This window comes from Corvus brachyrhynchos, unplaced genomic scaffold (genome assembly GCF_000691975.1).
Source record: "Corvus brachyrhynchos isolate BGI_N302 unplaced genomic scaffold, ASM69197v1 scaffold4, whole genome shotgun sequence".
In the NCBI taxonomy this organism is placed as follows: domain Eukaryota; kingdom Metazoa; phylum Chordata; class Aves; order Passeriformes; family Corvidae; genus Corvus; species Corvus brachyrhynchos.
In genome coordinates this window covers 4,655,710-4,672,836 of record NW_008237878.1, presented here as the reverse complement: position 1 = coordinate 4,672,836, position 17,127 = coordinate 4,655,710, and the positions used below count along the sequence as shown (strand labels likewise).

Genomic DNA, 17,127 nt, shown 5'->3' with positions numbered 1-17,127 from the left:
AATGGCGGACGCTCTGAGAGCGGTAGCGCTGGGGAGGCGCTGCTGGTGGCTGCTGCTGCTGCAGAGGACAAGGTCCCCACAAACCTCAGCATCAGCAGCAGCCAGCGCAGGAGCAGCATCTCGACGGCAAATGAACAGCAGCAGCCGCCCAGCGGTATGCTCGGGGGGCCGCCCCCTCTGCCTAAGCCCCCAGAAGACCAGCAGCCTGTTAGGAGGAACTTTCAGATCCCCAGGAAGAGCAGAGAAAAGAAAGGTTGTTCCTTCCCTTCCCCTCCCTTTTCTCCCTCGCTCCCCTCTCCATCCGATTCATCAGGCAGCTCTCAGACACCTCACACGGCTGCATGCAAACCCTGCGGTGTGGAGGAGGCTCTGCTGGCTCGCACTCGCGAGGCTGCTGGGGAGCTGATTTTAGTGTCAGGCTTTTACATTCTTTTCCTACCCCTCCTCTTTTCTTTCTCACTTTTATTTTATCACAAGGATGAAAAAAACAAAGCAAAAACTCGGCTTGAATTTCAGACTTTTGCTTTAAAAGGAGGAGAAGCTGGATGCGATCAGGGTGGGCTTGAGTTGATCTCGGCTCTGCTTCTGGAGGTGCGTTCGCATGTGGAGAAGATGGTTCTTTGGGACACCGACATCAGAGAAGATGGTTCGCTTTTCTCTTCTCCCTGACCTTCTCCCTGCAGGAGAGGGGTGTAATCCTGGTTAGGACAGACTAAACAAACACTGAGCAGAGTTGTCCTTCATTGATGATACGCAGAAGACTGTTCTTATCTTGTGAAAGTTCTTTGCAGGGAGGAAGGGAGCATCCCACGTTTTTGTGCCTCACCTTGGAAGCGTTCTGCTTCCAAGTGTCCAGGGTTTGGGTTTTTTTTGTTTCTGAGTAACTCTTCCTCTAAAAGCCTGTGGTATTTCTTGCTTTTCACAAGACTCCACTGGTTTCTGCTTAACTTTATTTTTGTTAAGTGGAGTTGAAGACATGTCTGATTTCCTTCCTGAAACTTATTTCAGTTCTTGCCCTTTTGCAATATGGAGTCAGTAATTTAGTCCATATCATAGAAATACTTGTTTGAATAGGCTTCTTGTTCTTCAGAGAAGAGTGTAACATCTTAACTTCTTGAAATACTTTCTTCTGTAAGGAAGAGATGAAGGTAGGTTTATTTCATTATCCAGTCTTTTCTCTCCAGTAATGGAATAATTCCTTTTGGCAGTAATGACTCCTTTTTCTTCCCTTCTTTCCCATTGCCACCCCACCGTGGGGTGATAGAAGTCTGGCAGAGATTCATTGTAGAAAGAACTGGGTTGATTTGGAGGAAAAAAAGCCTTTTATAATTCATCTGACTGAAAAATACCTGGATATAACGTGGTGCCTCATGAACAACTGAAGTGTCTTGTATGATACACCCAAGTGTGATTACATGTGAATACCTTTAAATGTATTTCAGAAATATTTAGTACTTAACCAACGATATTTGAAGTTCCTCTTTAGCGTTTGGTTCCAATGTGAATGAAAACCTGCAGAATACCTTTTCAGGTCATTTTGATTCATCATTTGCCTATGCAGAGCCATCTGCAGTGTGCAAAAAGTTTTAGGTTGTGTAGTTCACACCTCAGGCTTCTGTGCCCTCTAGGGTAGAAGAGGAAGCCATTCTTCAAAAGCTGACTTACTCATATCAAGGTCGTTTGACCCATTCTCACCTTTTTTCCCTTTCTCAGCCTGCAGAAAAGTTCTCAGGCATTTTAATCATTCTGATGACTTAGAGCTTCCGAAGCTCTCAAAGTGGACCCTGCTCCGTTCAGCTCATGGTGCTTGTGGGCTTATAGGTGCTGAGCATTGGTTTCGTATCATGGACTGCCAAACGTGCTGTTTGAGGACAACCAAATTGCTATTGGGATTTGTATTGTCATTTGAAAAATGATGCCATTCAGTCAGTTCTGGAACTGACCTGGAAGATCAGCGCTGCATGGATCATCTGATGCTGTAGTGGCACATGCTTATGGCATCCTTACTGCCAGTGCATAAGTACATCTTAAATTGCAAAATAATCTGAATGTCACAAGTCCCTCTCAAAAGAGCTCTGTTGGCTTGATTCTAAAGCCCAGCACAAAGCAATACACATGGAAGCTTCCTTCATCATTCCTTGCCTTGGAATTGTCCTTGTTTTGCTTTTTAAACCACCATTTCTTTCCTGGACGTACCATCCTGAGAGAACTGCTGCCTTGATTGTGAAGGCTTAGCTGCTATGCACAAAGTACGTACAGGATTTGTCAGAAGTGTGTGGGTCTCTTTGGAGGGTTTTTTTTGGTAGGTTTTTGATTTTTTTAAACATGGAAATGTGTTTCAGGAACAGTTTTTGGTAGTGAAGCGATTAAAAATTGAATCTGGAAAGCAGAAGTGTAAGTGAAAATTTAGGCTTTAGCTGTTTATTTATCTTCTTTGGAGTTTATCTGCCCTCCTGGAGACTTAAGTAGGGACTGAAAGTCAACAGAAATCCTTATTAATCTGGAGAAATGCATCCAGAGGAAAGATATCTCTTAAAGACAGCTGTGATCATTTGGCACAGAGAATACTTCTGATTTCCTCATTCTTTTTCCTAGCATAGGAATTCAGGAAGCAAGTGAAAGAAAGGTTGGCTGCAGCATTATTTTTTTAAGGTGTGCCTGCATTTGTCTTTCTCCTTAGAAGCCTTGGAAGGTTTGTTTTCTTGGTACATAGAGTTTAGCAATGGTGTTATGCTCTCTTGAGCAGCTTATCTATCATTTATCTTCAGGCTTGTCCTGGCCTCTTCTAATTCAGTTCTCAGATCTTCAGGGGTTTCCAAGTTTGCTTGAAACTTGAGAGATCCTTGATATGATTAGAAAAGCAAATTTTAAGGCTAAAGCACTGTAAGGGCACTTTTAACTTGCTGAGCTATATGAGTGATCCCCTTACCAAAAGATAATTCCACAAATGATGCTGACATCGCAGTCAGTGCCTTTAAGGGATTGCTTGTTGATTAAAGCTGGATGTTTATTTCTGGAGTCTTATCAAAGTAGCAAATGACTGCTGTTTCTCAGGCTGAGTGGGGGAAAAAGGTCTTGCTTTTACCCATGAAACTCTCAGTAATATGTGCACAAAGGTCCAGGTTGTCCATTTTCTGCTTCACCTTTTTGCCTTGTCTTTTGTCTTCTGATTTTCCTTTTCTTTGGTAGAGGTGTGCATCTTCTGTTTGCTACACCATATTTCTAAGTGGGGAGCTCTCTCAGTCCTTGAACTTTGTAACTGTTTAGGCCTTTTGAGAGCAAAAGACGTTCAGGCTGAAAAAATCATAAAAGTAAAAATGTTACGGTTCATTAATACCACAGATTTTTGGTCTTAATCTTAAAAAATGAGGACTGAAAAAAATGAAGACTTAAAAGGGTGCTTCTCAATGGAGCTTTTGTAGCAGGAGCACTTCTGAGTGAAGAGTGCTAGCATTCTGCCAAGTTAGCTGATAAGAAAATCAGTCCTGTCCTTATCTTCACTTAAAAGTTTGTTCAGGATTTCTCAAGCAGGATAGCTTTGTCTTCACATTCTGACTTAAAGCAACCAAACCCACTAACTCCAGTCTCACTTTTCTGAAGTTGAAACATCAGACAGCTGTGAAAGAAAAGTAGAATCTCTCAGGCATGACATACATCCAAATGTCCAGTCCCTTGAGTAGTACTTACTAGCTAAATTCAATTTCCACCTAAAAATAATTACATATGTTCCAATGCCCTGGCTAGAAGCTGAACAAACCCAGTATTTATTTACGTTTTTTTACCTATGCAGAACAAGCCAGCAAACCTTACAATGATTGATTTATGTTATAAGGATGCTGCAGGTTAGTCCTTACTTTAATTACTGCTTAATTAACACAGGTCAGTAAAGGTGCAGCATACCCCCATCAGCTTTGTACAGCAAGCCTGGAAGATATGAATGTGCACACTCCTGGTCTTTGAAGTGATGTAGGACTGGAGATGAGCTCAGTAATTTCGTGGTTTGCCTGGGAGCACACTTTGGTGACTGCTGTGCAAGGTCTAGTTTAGTACTTCTCAGTTTTATCTTAGTTTTGTCTTGTTTCTGATTGCCTTCCTTGAAGTGAGGTACAGGCCCTGCTATGGTAACATGAATGTTTTAGACCATCGCTCTCCTTGAACACCACAGCTGAAGTAACAAACTGAAAAGTATTGCCTGGCTACTCACCTCACTGGGGTAGTGTTTCATGTTTTGGTTTAGAACATGGAAGTCTGCAGTACCTCATGTTCTGGAAGAAAAAACTGTAACAACCTTTAAAAAAATTTCTTTAATTTCTGTATTCCATAGTTAAAGGACTAGGTAGGGCTTTTCCATGAGTGTGTTGAGAACTAAGTGTGTAGTAGTTTATGCAGGTTCTCCCTAGCAGGAGGATAGGGGGACTTGCTGGTTTTGGGCAAGTCGGTCTCTGCTCACTCCTCAGAGCTTTCCACAAAGCTGGAGATGTTTAAACACAAATAGGAACATGGATGACAATATTTGCACGTGTGACAGGATCTTAATTCGTGTAATAATGTGCCTCTTCCTAGATCTGCATCTGGGAAAGTAGGTGAGACATTGTGTATGGTTTGTCGTGGCTCTTTCTAGCTCACCCTGCAGTGGTTTCCCCCTTGTTTAGGCTCCAGGTGGAAGTGAGAGGCTGATTTTTACTGAGCATATGTCCTGGGGGAAGGAGGGAGAAGGGATAAGGGTACAGTAAAAACTGGTAAAAAACCAGGAAATTCGGTCAAGCAGCTGGCACAGATAACCCTCTGCCTTAACTGGTCCTTTTTGAGGAGCTGGCAGCATATGAACCCCACATCTTTCTGACAGTGAGTTATTAAACCTTGGTGTTGTAGTGCCCAAGAGGTGTTTGGGGCTGGGGTGGAACAGGGCGTGCTTTCCCAGGGCATGTCCGCCTGCAGCAGGCTTGTTTTCTGTTCTCTTAATAAGTGTTTCTCTCTTCAGTACAAGAGCATTCAATCCCAGTAATACTAAGTTGAGAATTCCATTCACTCTCAGTTCTGTCTCCTCCCATGTTGCTGTCAGCTTTTCAAGAATGTAGGCATAGTTACTAAAAAGGATGTTACATAAGTATGGTTTCTAAATCACTTTCATAACTTCTGCTCTTAAAAAATCACTTGCTCATTATTGCTGGTGTTGGAATCACTGCTTGAATTTGCAGATGTGGTGTTGCATTCTAAAGTGTGCAGCTCTTACTAAATAACACAGAACAGTTCAGTTTTCTTTAGGAACATTTGTTTTATATTGAGGCTTATGCAGTAAATCTTTTCTGCAGATGAGGGAAAGATTGCTGTCTAAGTCTACTAACATATTATTTAATGAAATTGGAGAATATACTCCGAAGATGTAATTAAATTTAATTTGTTGTTAGAATAATGGTAGATTTGGGTTTTTTGGTAAGACTAGTACTATTGTTGTTCTTCCTAACTGTTGTAACTACAGTAAAAATCCTGCACTTTTGGTTTGTGTTTTGGAAGTTATTCTGAGGAGAAAAACCACTTATTGTGTTGTGCTAGTTCAGTCCCCCCAGAGATGTTATTTTCCTAACCACTACTCTCAAAATCTGCACTGCCATTCTCTGACACTCCCTCTGGGGTTGCTCCTCTGATCTGTTTGTCACCTTGGCACCCAAACACAGATAAGAAGCTGGGGTGGGAACTCAGGCGAAAGTTTGCCCAGGAGGGAACTTGTACAACAGCATGTAAAAGGCTTTCCTTTTAAAGCACTTGTAGTAGGGGATAACATCATCAAACATGAACACAGGCAGTGGGGTTTTTTAATAATAGGAGCCTATTTGTCTTCTTCAAACAGTGTTGAATTTCTTCATATTTAGTTTAATTGCCATTAGCAATCAAACACAAAAACCCCTGTAATAGTTCTGAAGCGAGGCCAAGCTATGAAACTCTTGTTGAGGTTTTTATTAGAACAATTTGTTCCTGCTTCTTAATTTAAAAGAGTTAATTAGTTAATTACAGTTCTGGAAGTTTAATTACAATGTTTTGCAGTACATATTAGATGTTTTTCAAGGGGTAAATTCGGACTTGATGTGCTTGCCTTACAAACTTTTGAGAACTAGTAGCTGCTCAAGAGTAATATTAAAAAAACATAAATGTGATTTTTTTGTAAGGTGCTATCATTCTAGGAAATTTTAAGATAAACTTTCTAAAGTTCATATTTTTGAAGAATTTTAGGTGTTTAGTATTTGAAATTGAATCACAAACCATTTGTCTTCATGTATAAACTCAGTGAACTAGAAAATTTTGGATGTTTTCACGTGTATATTGGTGCTAATTATTTTATTTTTTTCTCTTTTATAGCGCTCTTTCAGCCAGTACCTCTAAGTTCTCGAGAATTTGAGGATATTTTGAAGATCCTGCATTCTTCCTACTTGGATCAAAGTTCAGTGTCCAATTTTACATACGAGAGAGCCAGCTTAGTTCATAGTGAACTGTTGGAAAAGGAAGTGAGTATATTTGTGGCTTCTGCTTCTCAGTAAGGTGTCAATCAAATGACAGTGCTTCTTCTCAGTCTAGAGGCAGAGACCTGGGGATTATTTTCAGTTATGTGATTGGTACTTAATTGCAAACTCACATCCCCAGAAATGTAAACAGCTATTTTTCAGGCAGGTTTATTACTGCATAGTTGTAAACTCTTGCCTGCCAGGTACTCCAAAGAGACTAAAAGAAAAATTGTATTTGGCACCACTTAATTCTATGTATTTTTAGCTTTCAAAAAGTTTCTCAATTTTTATGTATTTGAATAAGCTGGAAAGATGGTTTAATGTCTTCTTTGCAAGGCTGATGTTTCCCGTGAAAATTAAGATTAAAATACATGTCTGATATAAGTTTCCATAGTCTCTGTAGTTTTTTTGTTTTCCAAGAAGTACTTTAACTGAAGTTGATTACTGAACTAGTAAGTGGAGCACCTTGGTTGAAGTCCTCCTGTTGTGCCTTATGTGGTGTCTCTTAAATCCAGCCTTGGCTTGCTCTCATCACTCTGAAATGAAGTTTTCATTCCCAGTGCCAAAAAGCTTCATATATGAAGTAATTGAATATATAATTTGTTCCCTGTGATTATCATCTTGAATTTATAAAGTAAACTGTAGCATTTTCTGCTACTGTTACATTAACTATTCGTGGTCACAGCTGAGAAATATTCGTAAAAACCACCTCAGCAGCAGCGAGGTGCATGTGCAAAAGTACAGAGAGTAGGTAAGTACAGTGTAAGAGATCTGTCTCCTAAAAAGAGAAAAAGCCTTATTTCTGGAGTTAAAAGATGATATGGAAGGCATTGGGCTGGATGGTTCTATCCAGTTCTGCTACAAAGATCAAACTAAAATGTTACTGCACAGGTTTGTTTGAAGAGTGTCTTTTTCTTAAAAAAACAAATACTTGGGCAGATTAAGCTGATTAGATTTCCCACAGGTATAATGTTTTTGAAATTTAATTGTAGCATACAGTAATTTCATTTGGATTATCTTTTGGTTATTTTTGTACACTTGGACCTGCTTACATAGAATTGACTCTTGACTGTGCCAGCACTAATGTGTCTGCCTGTGTTAAGAACTTTCTGTGTGAACAGTTCACAGAAAAACGCAGAGAGCTGAAATTCGATGGGCGCATGGAGAAGGAGCTCTCGGAAAGCTACGCATTCCTCATGGTGGATCGGGGCCAGGTGAGGAACAAAACACTGCAGGGGAAATGCTTTCTTTAGCAATTAAGAGGTTTTGGGACTTTGGTTTTTTTCAGTGTTTTTATTGACGCTGTCTTTTTTGCAAACTTTTTGCAAAAGTTACTTTTGCAAAATTCAGCACTGGAAGGTATAGAAGGATGGGAAAGGGATCTCATATGTCACCATTTAAATCCTCTGTTCCCTGATATTTAAGGTACTCCCTTTACATGTATCTTGTCTGGTTTAGGTTCTGTTTTATAAATAAAAGGATAGATTTTCTGGATGGCATGTGAGTTTTTATTGGGTTTGTGTTTGGGTTTTTTTTTTTTTTAATTGAGGAGCAGTATTTTGTGTTTTCATTGCATTTAGGCTTTGGTGTTTATTCTGTTTTTTTGCATAAATAAGGTAACCTGTAATATTAGAAAGTGGACATTGTCCTCTCTGTCTCTGATCATATACTTCTAATCAAAGTGATGGAAAGGGAATTTCTGTGCTTTGTCTGCTATTTTAAGCCAGGATTTCTTAAGCATGCAATCATTTGGCAGGAATACTTCTGTTTTAAATAATAAAATTTTCTGCATTAAAAGCAAGTAATGTTCATAAACAGTGTTTAAGTTATAGGGAGGCTGTTGTTTTTTAAGATACAGGTTGAGTCTGTGTAGCTGCTCCATATCAGAGTTTGACTTCCACAGTTTTAACAGTTTTATAGAGAATTCAGTCTACTGTTGCCTCTGTTTGTAAGGGTTGGGGTTTTGTTTTAAATCTCAATTTAAATTTTGTGATTCTCATTTCTCACTGTTTGTTCTGTTCGTATCCTGGCTTTCCTGATAGACTTGTTTGAAAAAACTGTCTGTTCTCTTTAGATCCAGAGTATATGTGAAAAGGGGCTGCAGGTTGGCCACTCCAAAATCACGATTCTCGGCAGCCCTTCCATGGGTAACTATCTTCATTATAAGTGCTGGTGTTATTCAGTAGCAGTTGGCAAATAATGTGATGCAGTTGTGTGAACTTTCAGTCCTTTTCCTATCACTGGCTGCAGCAATATCGCAGCAAGATGTTTTTTGCAAAGGGAATAGACATCAGAACATTATTTCATAGCTCTGTTTTTCAGTAGTAGGAAGACCTAATTCTCATTTTGGCTTTAGTCAAACCCATGTACCCATGTCTTTCCAGTAAACCTGGGGGGCCAAAGAGCTCATCCAGTGTGTGGCTGGCTGCCTCTGTTTTTTTGTAGGTGTGTATTCAGAAATACCTCATGGACACAGTAGCTCAGCTCAGTTTTGATGTAGATAGAACTAGAATTCTCGAATCCACAAATCCAAGAAGAGCGTAGATAGATTGGAGACTTACAAGAGTCACAAGGTGTTAAAGAGTTTTGAGAGTGAAAGACAGTAAGTTCCTTTTGCAAAACTTTTCAAATAGAAAATAAGGAACTAATTTTGTCATCCTATGTAAGAGGAACATGATACAGAGGTGATGTAAATATTGAAAGCAGAACAGGTTCGAGGTGGAGAAGAAAAAAGCTTTATGAGCATTTGATTTTTTACTGGTTTAGCTGGTAGAGGGTCTGGAGCAATTTGCTAGAGCAGTTAAATACAGACTGGGAATGAGAGGAACCTGAGCAAAATTGATGTTTTTCAGAGTATCTGAATTCAGTTATAATTCTTTGATGTGAGGTAGTCAGCCAGACCAACAAATGACAGTGTGTGTTTGAGGCCTTTAAGTCTGTGAAATAATTAAGTACTGAAAAGCACAAAATTATTTTACCTTTGCACTTGAGTGTCAATTGTATCTTTATTCTTTTGTGTATATTGAGCTTTAATCCCATATAATGCTTTTTAAACTTCTAATAATATTTTAACATTCAGCATAATGTATTTGGTTTGTTTTTATACTCTTTTCAGGCGTATATATCTCCAAGTATGCTGATTTATTGCAGCCTAATCCTCTAGAATCTGGAGCAACTGGAGATGTGATTGTTTTTAAAATAATAAAGGTAATTTTTTCTTGCAATTCTTGAAAGATTACATTGTTTACTGATAACACACGGGTGGTTTTAACCTAACTTACTTTTAATTTGCACAATCATTTGCTTATAGAGAAACTAGAACTCTACTAGATTTAAAATCCAGTGTTGATATTAAGCTTAAAACATAATAAATTGTTCTAAAAAGTGAAAACGTATTGTTTTCTTTGAAAGTATGAAAATAATATGCTTCTACAAGTGGCTTTCTTAATGGCCTGTTTTATTTTCTCTGCTCTTACTTTCTTTGATACTTGAAGCAATTTGCCATTGTCCAGAAAAAAGCTCATGCTTACAATTTTGCTGCTTTATTACAGGGGAAAATGAAAAGCATATATGACCACATTGGTATGAAAGCAATGGAATCAACTGTCAAGAGTGTGTTGGATCCCACCCCAAAGCACGAGTGTCATGTTTCAAAGAATGCAAATAAAGTCACCTCCTTGCTGGCTTACCGAGCCTATGAACTGACTCAGGTAAAGCTGAGACTGTTACCTCCTTACATAAAAACTTCATAAATGATGGAGAGAAAAATCACTGAACTACAAGAAACCCTGGGCTTCCCTGTAAAGCTGCAGCTGGGTGTGTGAACAGCCCACTGGTGCCTGCATTAGAAATCACAGAACAGCATGGCAGCCTCTCCTGTTCCCATTGTGTGTTCCTGAGCCTCAGGCAAAGATCTCCTTCAGATTAGGGTGGAGGTGGAATAGGAAATAACTGGGGAATGTACATGGGACTGGAATGGAGGCTGGAAGAGAGGACATAATGTGGGGAGTTTGAAGTGTAAAAGTATTAACTGGTTTGTGGTTGTTAAGTGAGACTCCTGAAAGGGAAAATGTTGGCTGGGAAAGAATAGCATTTTTCTTTCTCTCCTTTTTTTTTTTTCCTTATTCCCCTTTCCAGATTCTCAGGTTTGGAGATGATGAGGGAGGAGAGAATGAAATCAATTCCAAGCATTTATGTTCCTCCAGGTGTTCTATCTCTTACTGCAGTAATCTGTTGCAGTCAGATAATTCCACCAAGTCTGTAGATTTCTTATTTAGATCCTTATTTGAAAGCATTCTCTTCAGTATTAGCAACTTCTTTGGTCTTCTGTAAATCACTGGGCCGGACACTGAATCAGATGGCTAAAAAATGAATGTATTTTTTCATTCCTCATTACAAACTTGCCTTAATTAACATTTTACATTAGAATTTTGTGACTGAATTAAGGATAGACCCCAAAACTCATTGCAATATTTACTTTCATCTGAAGTTTTTGTTGTTTTTATTAGTTGTCCCTTCTCTCACCAAGAATATACTTTCAAGTAAATGTAGCAAAATTATTTTCTCATTCTTGATTTGCTCCTGAAGTAGTGTCTGCATCTGTCATTGATAAAGGAGGGAGAAGGTAAAAAAACTAATTAATTGTATTCTATTGTACATACGAGAGGAGCATTTAAAAGCTTCCTTGTTTTAAATACCAGCTTTTAAAGAAACTGACTGTTGCTCCAGGCTTCTGATTTAACATGGTGTCACTTCTTTTTCCCAGTACTACTTTTATGAATACGGCTTTGATGAGATCAGGCGAAGACCAAGACATGTTTGTCCTTATGCTGTTGTTTCATTTACTTATAAAGATGACATGGTACAAGGACCAAAATTTGTGCCCCGATCAAGGTAAGCTAGGAAATGAGTTTTGGAAAGGCTGCATATAGCATGAAGAATTCATAGCTCTTGGCAGTAGCTTAGAACTGATTTAAATGAACAGTGCTGAAATGAATGGATGTGTCACAGGGACTTAGCCTAATAAATACTTCTAATGCAAAGCAAGAGGTGGCAAGATTGGTTTTAGGCAGCAGGGTGGCCCCTGTGGGAAGCAGTTCTGCTACTCTTCCCACCTGCTTGCCTTCTGCCCAGGTAGAATCCACAAATAGTGGGGGGTTTTACCTAACTGAGGGAATTAGTGGATGTAAAAAACGTTTGTGGCATTATCTTGCTTGGTACTCTACAATAATATTCTGTATATTGTGTCTCTGAACCCTTCACTGGTGCCTTACTGCTTGTGGAGAGAATATGTAGATGGCCAGTTGATCACAGATGCAGTGGGATACCTGTGCTGATGGGAAGGTGTCCAGGTGTGGGGACTGTACTGTGAAGTGCTAAAAGCAGTTATCAAGGTATCTAAAATAGTGTAAGATGCTGCAGCAACATAGCTTGAGGTTAGAGAGGGAATTACCAGTCTTGCTGTTTTGTTAGACTGATGAAGTGTCCTTAATGTAAAATTCAGTGGCCAGAATTGTCTGTTCCAACCTAGTCATTCTGTCTGTCTTCTTTTGTTTAGACCAAACACCTTCCACACAGATAGAAGTACAGGTAAGAATGAATTCCATTATTTTGGTTTTATGATACAGACACGGAAGGTTTTGATGTTTTTCCCCTGTAGTTTTATGTTTGACCAGTTTAGTTATGCTGTGTGTATACCTGAATTCTGTCCTGAACCATGCTGGTTCCTGATACTGCATGATGAAACAGACCACCTTCATGTGTATCTTCTGTTATCAGAATGAACCACAAGTGAACAAAATCAAAAGCCTTTTCCCCCTCCTTTCCTACTTAGAGTGTAGTAAGAACTGATCTTCAGTTCCTGAATTTCCTGTTCAGTAGCACTTCAAGTAATATTTTCCTCTGTCATGCTTTGTTTTGAATCTAATTCAAGCAAAATTAAATGTATGAAAGTGGTTGACAGTTAAGGTAAGGACAGAGGATATCATTCCTCTGATATTGGCATCTAGGGTGTGCTTATACATACAGGTGTAGGTAACACACCAAGCTCCCTTACTCTGCTCAGAGCAGGTCAAAACATAACAGGGTTGATAACATCCTTTCTGTTACCTTTTAACGTTGTTGTCTGGTCTGGTATTAGTATGAAATTTTTGCTAAACTGGTTTTGGAGATTCAGCAGCCTCTTCTTTCAGTCCCAGCTGGCAAGTGGTTTAATTTAGTCTTCCTTTCTCCATCTTAATTTAGAGAAATCTAACATTACATTGTGGAGGGGACAACTTTGGAATAAAGGCAAACTTGTGTGCCACGTTTCCCTAAAATCAGCAGCACTACCTTTCCTTCCATGCAAGCTGTGAGTATTACCATTTAGACCATTTAAAATATTGCTCTATTAAAACTCTTTTTGAGTAGAGACTGCTGAGTCTTGGATATATTCAGATGAAAACCTAAAATACTGACTAAGTGCCTTAAATACGTCAAACAAGACTTGAGTCATGCGTGTCCAGAACTTTCTTGAATTCGGGCACACAACTGTCAACATCTCTTTGCTGTTTGGTGTTTTGTTGCTTGTGGGTTTGTTGATTTTTTTTTTCCATTGAAGTGACACACACTCCTGTGCAGGAATAAACACCACTGGCTCATGAGATAGTCCAAAGAAATTATTCTTAAGAGTATGTATTTACTAGTTCTTATTTTGTCAACGAGGGTAGGAATATAAAAGGTAAAAAAAGAGGTCTTTATTTTTTTATCTCCCCCCAACCTTCTTCTCCAGTCCTGAGAAGCTTGAGGTTGAAAAAGTTGTCAGCATTGATCAGTTGAAGAAAAAATTTTCACCAGCATTGTTCTTTAAAGAAACTTACCAAGGAGGAAAAGAAGGTAAATAGTTCTTGCTTAATTTCTTTAAATTTAGAATTTTCAAGTTTTCTGAATTACAATTTTGTTTCTTTTTTTCTTACTTTCTCTTTCTCCCCTTGTATCGTGTCAGTGTTGAAGAATGGCATGTACTGTCGCCTGTATGAAGTTGTGGAGAAGTCCCGTTCTGGGAGTCACTTAGAGGGTTTACTTCAAAAACTAGAGAAAGAGAAACTTGTGAGTGCAACAGATTTGACTATTCCTGTTTTTAAAAATAATTTTACTAGTTAGTAATTTGAGGCATACTACAAGATCCACAATCTCACTGGAATTCTTTAGCTGGCATATTTTTAAGTATCAGGGCACTTCTCTGCCCAAGACAGAATTATCTGACAGTCAGGAAGAGTATTCCTAGTGAGCAAATGTCTTTGAAGCAGTTTGCTCTTTTTGCTTGAAAACAGGTCCTTGTAAAACCACTTGTGGACAGAGGATTTCTCTTTCTTCTTTCTCCTTGGCAAATGATGTCCCCTTATGGTAAGCATACTCTGGGTTTTTTGGGTTTGAGCTGGGTTTGTTGTTTTGGTTTTTTTAGGGGAGTCGGTTTTTGAGTACTGGATTGTCTTTTGGAGTGTAGTGGTCCTCTCCTTTTACCTGTTTTTATTTTTTTGTGTTCTAGACCACCAAACTGGATGGTCCCGTGTGCTTCATGCATTGTTTCTGTTTCCAGAGTCTAGAGATGTAATTAACTCAGGTAGGTTTGTTCACTGTTGTGTACAGGTTTATTTAAACAGAGATGAAATTCTGTTGAAGACTTTGTACTGCTCACAGTCAGTATGGACTTAGAGTAACAGTTTGCATTGGTTATGGCCATGGTGTTGGTCTTTTAAAATATTTGTTTCTTCACAAAAGAAAATATCACACATTGTAGGTTCCTTTGTTCATGTTTGAGAAACTAAAACTTTGTTGAAATTTCTTGATATGGCTTCCCTGGCTTCTGAATTATTTCTTCACAGTCATTCCAAACTGTGTTTCACCCAATATGTATTAACACAGAATATTGCTAACTAGTCATCATTTGTTTATAGCTTCATGGTTTGATTTTAATTGTGGGTTCCCTTTCCTCCTATGGCAGCACAAAAAAGTGTTCCATATGGAACACAGAAAAATTCAACTACCATGGTTTTGGATGAAAGAAAGGAAAGCATTCCAGAACTCAAAAAGCTGATTCAGTCTCTACATTTTGCTTTTATTCAGTCCCGTAAAGACAGTAGTGCAGATTTCAATGCTGTTGTGGAAAAGTACATAAATGAATATTTTAAAAAACTCTACAGTGGCACTGGTAGAGAATTTATATTACATGAGTACTCATCACAGCTGGATGACAAAACATTTCTGTATCCTGCCCCGAGATACAAATCTCACATTGACAGCTGCTTACAGAACTATATTTTTGGTTGTGAGGCCTATCAGCTCCTCGTTTCCAGAGCTACGGAACTGCTGGACAGAAATCGGAAGCCTCAGCGCTTCAGTCCCATCTCAGATTACGAAGCTACAGAAGACTACTCTGACTTTGCCAAGGCAAAATGTGGGAAAAGAATCCGTTCCAAATATGAAGCCCCTGCTGCCAAACAAAAACTGCCTCCTCCTGGAGATGATGATACTGAAAGACTCCAAGAACTTATTAATTTGATCCAGTGTAGGAAGAAAAATGTAGGTGGAGATTCTGATTCTGAAGACCCCAGAATTAGAAGTGGTGTGAAAAGAAAGCTGGAAAACCAACCTGAAAATTTACAGAAATATCTAAAAATGAGTGACTCTTCAGAGAATATTTGTCAGTATGAAGGTAAGAAAGTATTTGTTTAGAGTTCTTCTTTAAACATTGTTATTCAAAGCATATTTATAACTTAATCATTATAGATTAAGTATTTTTTGCATGCTGTGGATGTTTAATGCATGGTGGTTCATTTAAACATTGGCCTGAGATCTATCCATAGAGATAGTTTATTTTTTGCAGGTTTCTTCTTTCTAGGAGACAAGTTAATTGGAATTGTCCTGCAGGTTGTGTTTGTTCTGCCTCTTTGGAAAGAAGGCAGACTTTCAAAGAGTTTACTTGCCTTGGAGCTATCCAAAGACTTTCAAATAGAGAACACTCAGCAGACTTGATATTGTAATGTCTTCTGCAGAGTTTGACTTTGCTGTAATTCTTTATGGCTCCAAAACCTTCTATAATACCTAAGAAGTTTAGATTGAAGGGAAAAAGCATAGTTAAGTTTGGAAATAGCCAGTAATGTGTGTAGTGGGACAAAGGAAACAACCTAATAGCAATAAGATTAAATTATTCTACACATGAAATTATCTAGAGAATAATGGCAGATACCTTCTGATTTAAGATCTGCCAGAAGAAACCCCTTTGATTTCTGTTTCCCTGACCCTTTCCTCAAGGCAATGATAGAGGCCTCCTGCAGAAGGGGGAAACTGGGGAGCAGGGTGACACAAAGAAGAGGGGATTTCCATCAAGCACCAGTCACTCTTGTGTGTGTGAATCACTGGAAGGAAGTGACTGATCTTAGTTGTCCTCTTGAGAGGGTCAAAAGCTACTGAGTGGCATGTTGGGGTGAAGGAGGCAAAGGGTGGGCTTTATGGTTGGGATTTCTGCTTGGAATTCTGTGAACCTTCAAAGGTCTTTTAATAGTGATTATTAATGTAGAATATGTGATGAATGCATGTCTACATTTTTGTTAAAATAAGTGTATGTATACATATGAACCAATGCTAAAGAGTGAGACTGTGGGTACGTGGCACATGTTTGCAGGGGGATCTGGTTTTGTTTTTATTTTAAGACTTAGTAATGGATTCCTTTTCCCCTCCTTGCCCTGTTCTAAGGGGGCAGAACCTTGGATTCACCACACTCTGTGTTCTCAATGAATTCTGAGCATGGTGGCCACGAGAGTGACTTCAGGCAGGTGGATGTGTCTGACCCTGCTGCCAACACACATGGGTTCCTCAAAGTGCTGCTGGAGAGGCTGGCCACTGCTGACCGCTGCGACCCGGCCCTGGCACAGTTTGTCAGTCAAGCCTCAGCAATAGGCACGGAGGAAATTGAAGAGGATATGAGACAAAAATATGAATATGAATCCATTCCAGCTCAGGACAGAGATGATCACGAGCTTCCTAACATTGCTCAGGCTGACAGTGTTACCTTCACGGACCCGCAGAGCCCGGCCATGCTGGAAGCTGGCGTGCTGTGCTTGCCCTACCCTGTCGATGTCAGTCTGCAGCTCCCACCTAATGAAGCAGGCCTTGAGCACACACTACATTTGCAAGTAAGTGAAACTGCTAAGATGCTGACAGTGAAAGTACTATTTTCATAAATATTGTGAGACAGTATGAAAAAAAATTCTACTTTTTTACAGAGGTAAACACAGATAAGTACTAACTTTTCTGTGAAGCTTTTCTGTTTGGTAGGAGCATACATGGAAATTCTCTTCACTCTTAAGCGTGTGCTCCTGGTTCTTTATATCTGTTCTTTCTGTAATAAAAAAGGAGCAGAGTTGAAGAATTCTGAGCACTTCACTGCATGCCCAGCTCTCTGTGTGCCTTCTTGGTGCAGTGGTGTACACGAGTTCTGTCAGCTCACAACTAGCAGATCACCCTTGTGCTTGGGGATCACAGTGCCCCAGCTGCTTGCTCCAGCTTATTACCCTACAAGAGTGATTGTTCCATGATCTCTGTTACTGGTACTGACACACAAAGCCCAGTTTCTAAGTCACAGAGCAGGAAT

The 17,127-nt window shown here is 39.3% G+C and overlaps 1 protein-coding gene across 4 annotated transcripts in view; it reads left to right on the top strand.

Annotated features, from left to right (window-relative positions):
• Positions 1–61: 61 nt before the first annotated feature.
• Positions 62–17,127, top strand: part of FAM208A (family with sequence similarity 208 member A) — a 24,135-nt gene continuing 7,069 nt past the window's right edge. For 3 of the 4 annotated variants that reach the window (XR_001861413.1, XM_017732440.1, XM_017732441.1), the window contains exons 1-15: positions 62–253; positions 6,355–6,500; positions 7,619–7,711; positions 8,572–8,644; positions 9,613–9,704; positions 10,049–10,207; positions 11,263–11,390; positions 12,055–12,086; positions 12,741–12,846; positions 13,267–13,370; positions 13,480–13,583; positions 13,808–13,880; positions 14,023–14,097; positions 14,479–15,189; positions 16,230–16,669. Coding sequence is in view for 3 of the 4 variants with exons in the window: in XM_017732440.1 (XP_017587929.1) it covers positions 157–253; positions 6,355–6,500; positions 7,619–7,711; positions 8,572–8,644; positions 9,613–9,704; positions 10,049–10,207; positions 11,263–11,390; positions 12,055–12,086; positions 12,741–12,846; positions 13,267–13,370; positions 13,480–13,583; positions 13,808–13,880; positions 14,023–14,097; positions 14,479–15,189; positions 16,230–16,669 (2,433 nt within the window). In the remaining variant the exon portion in view is untranslated. The other variant, XM_017732442.1, reaches the window with a different exon arrangement.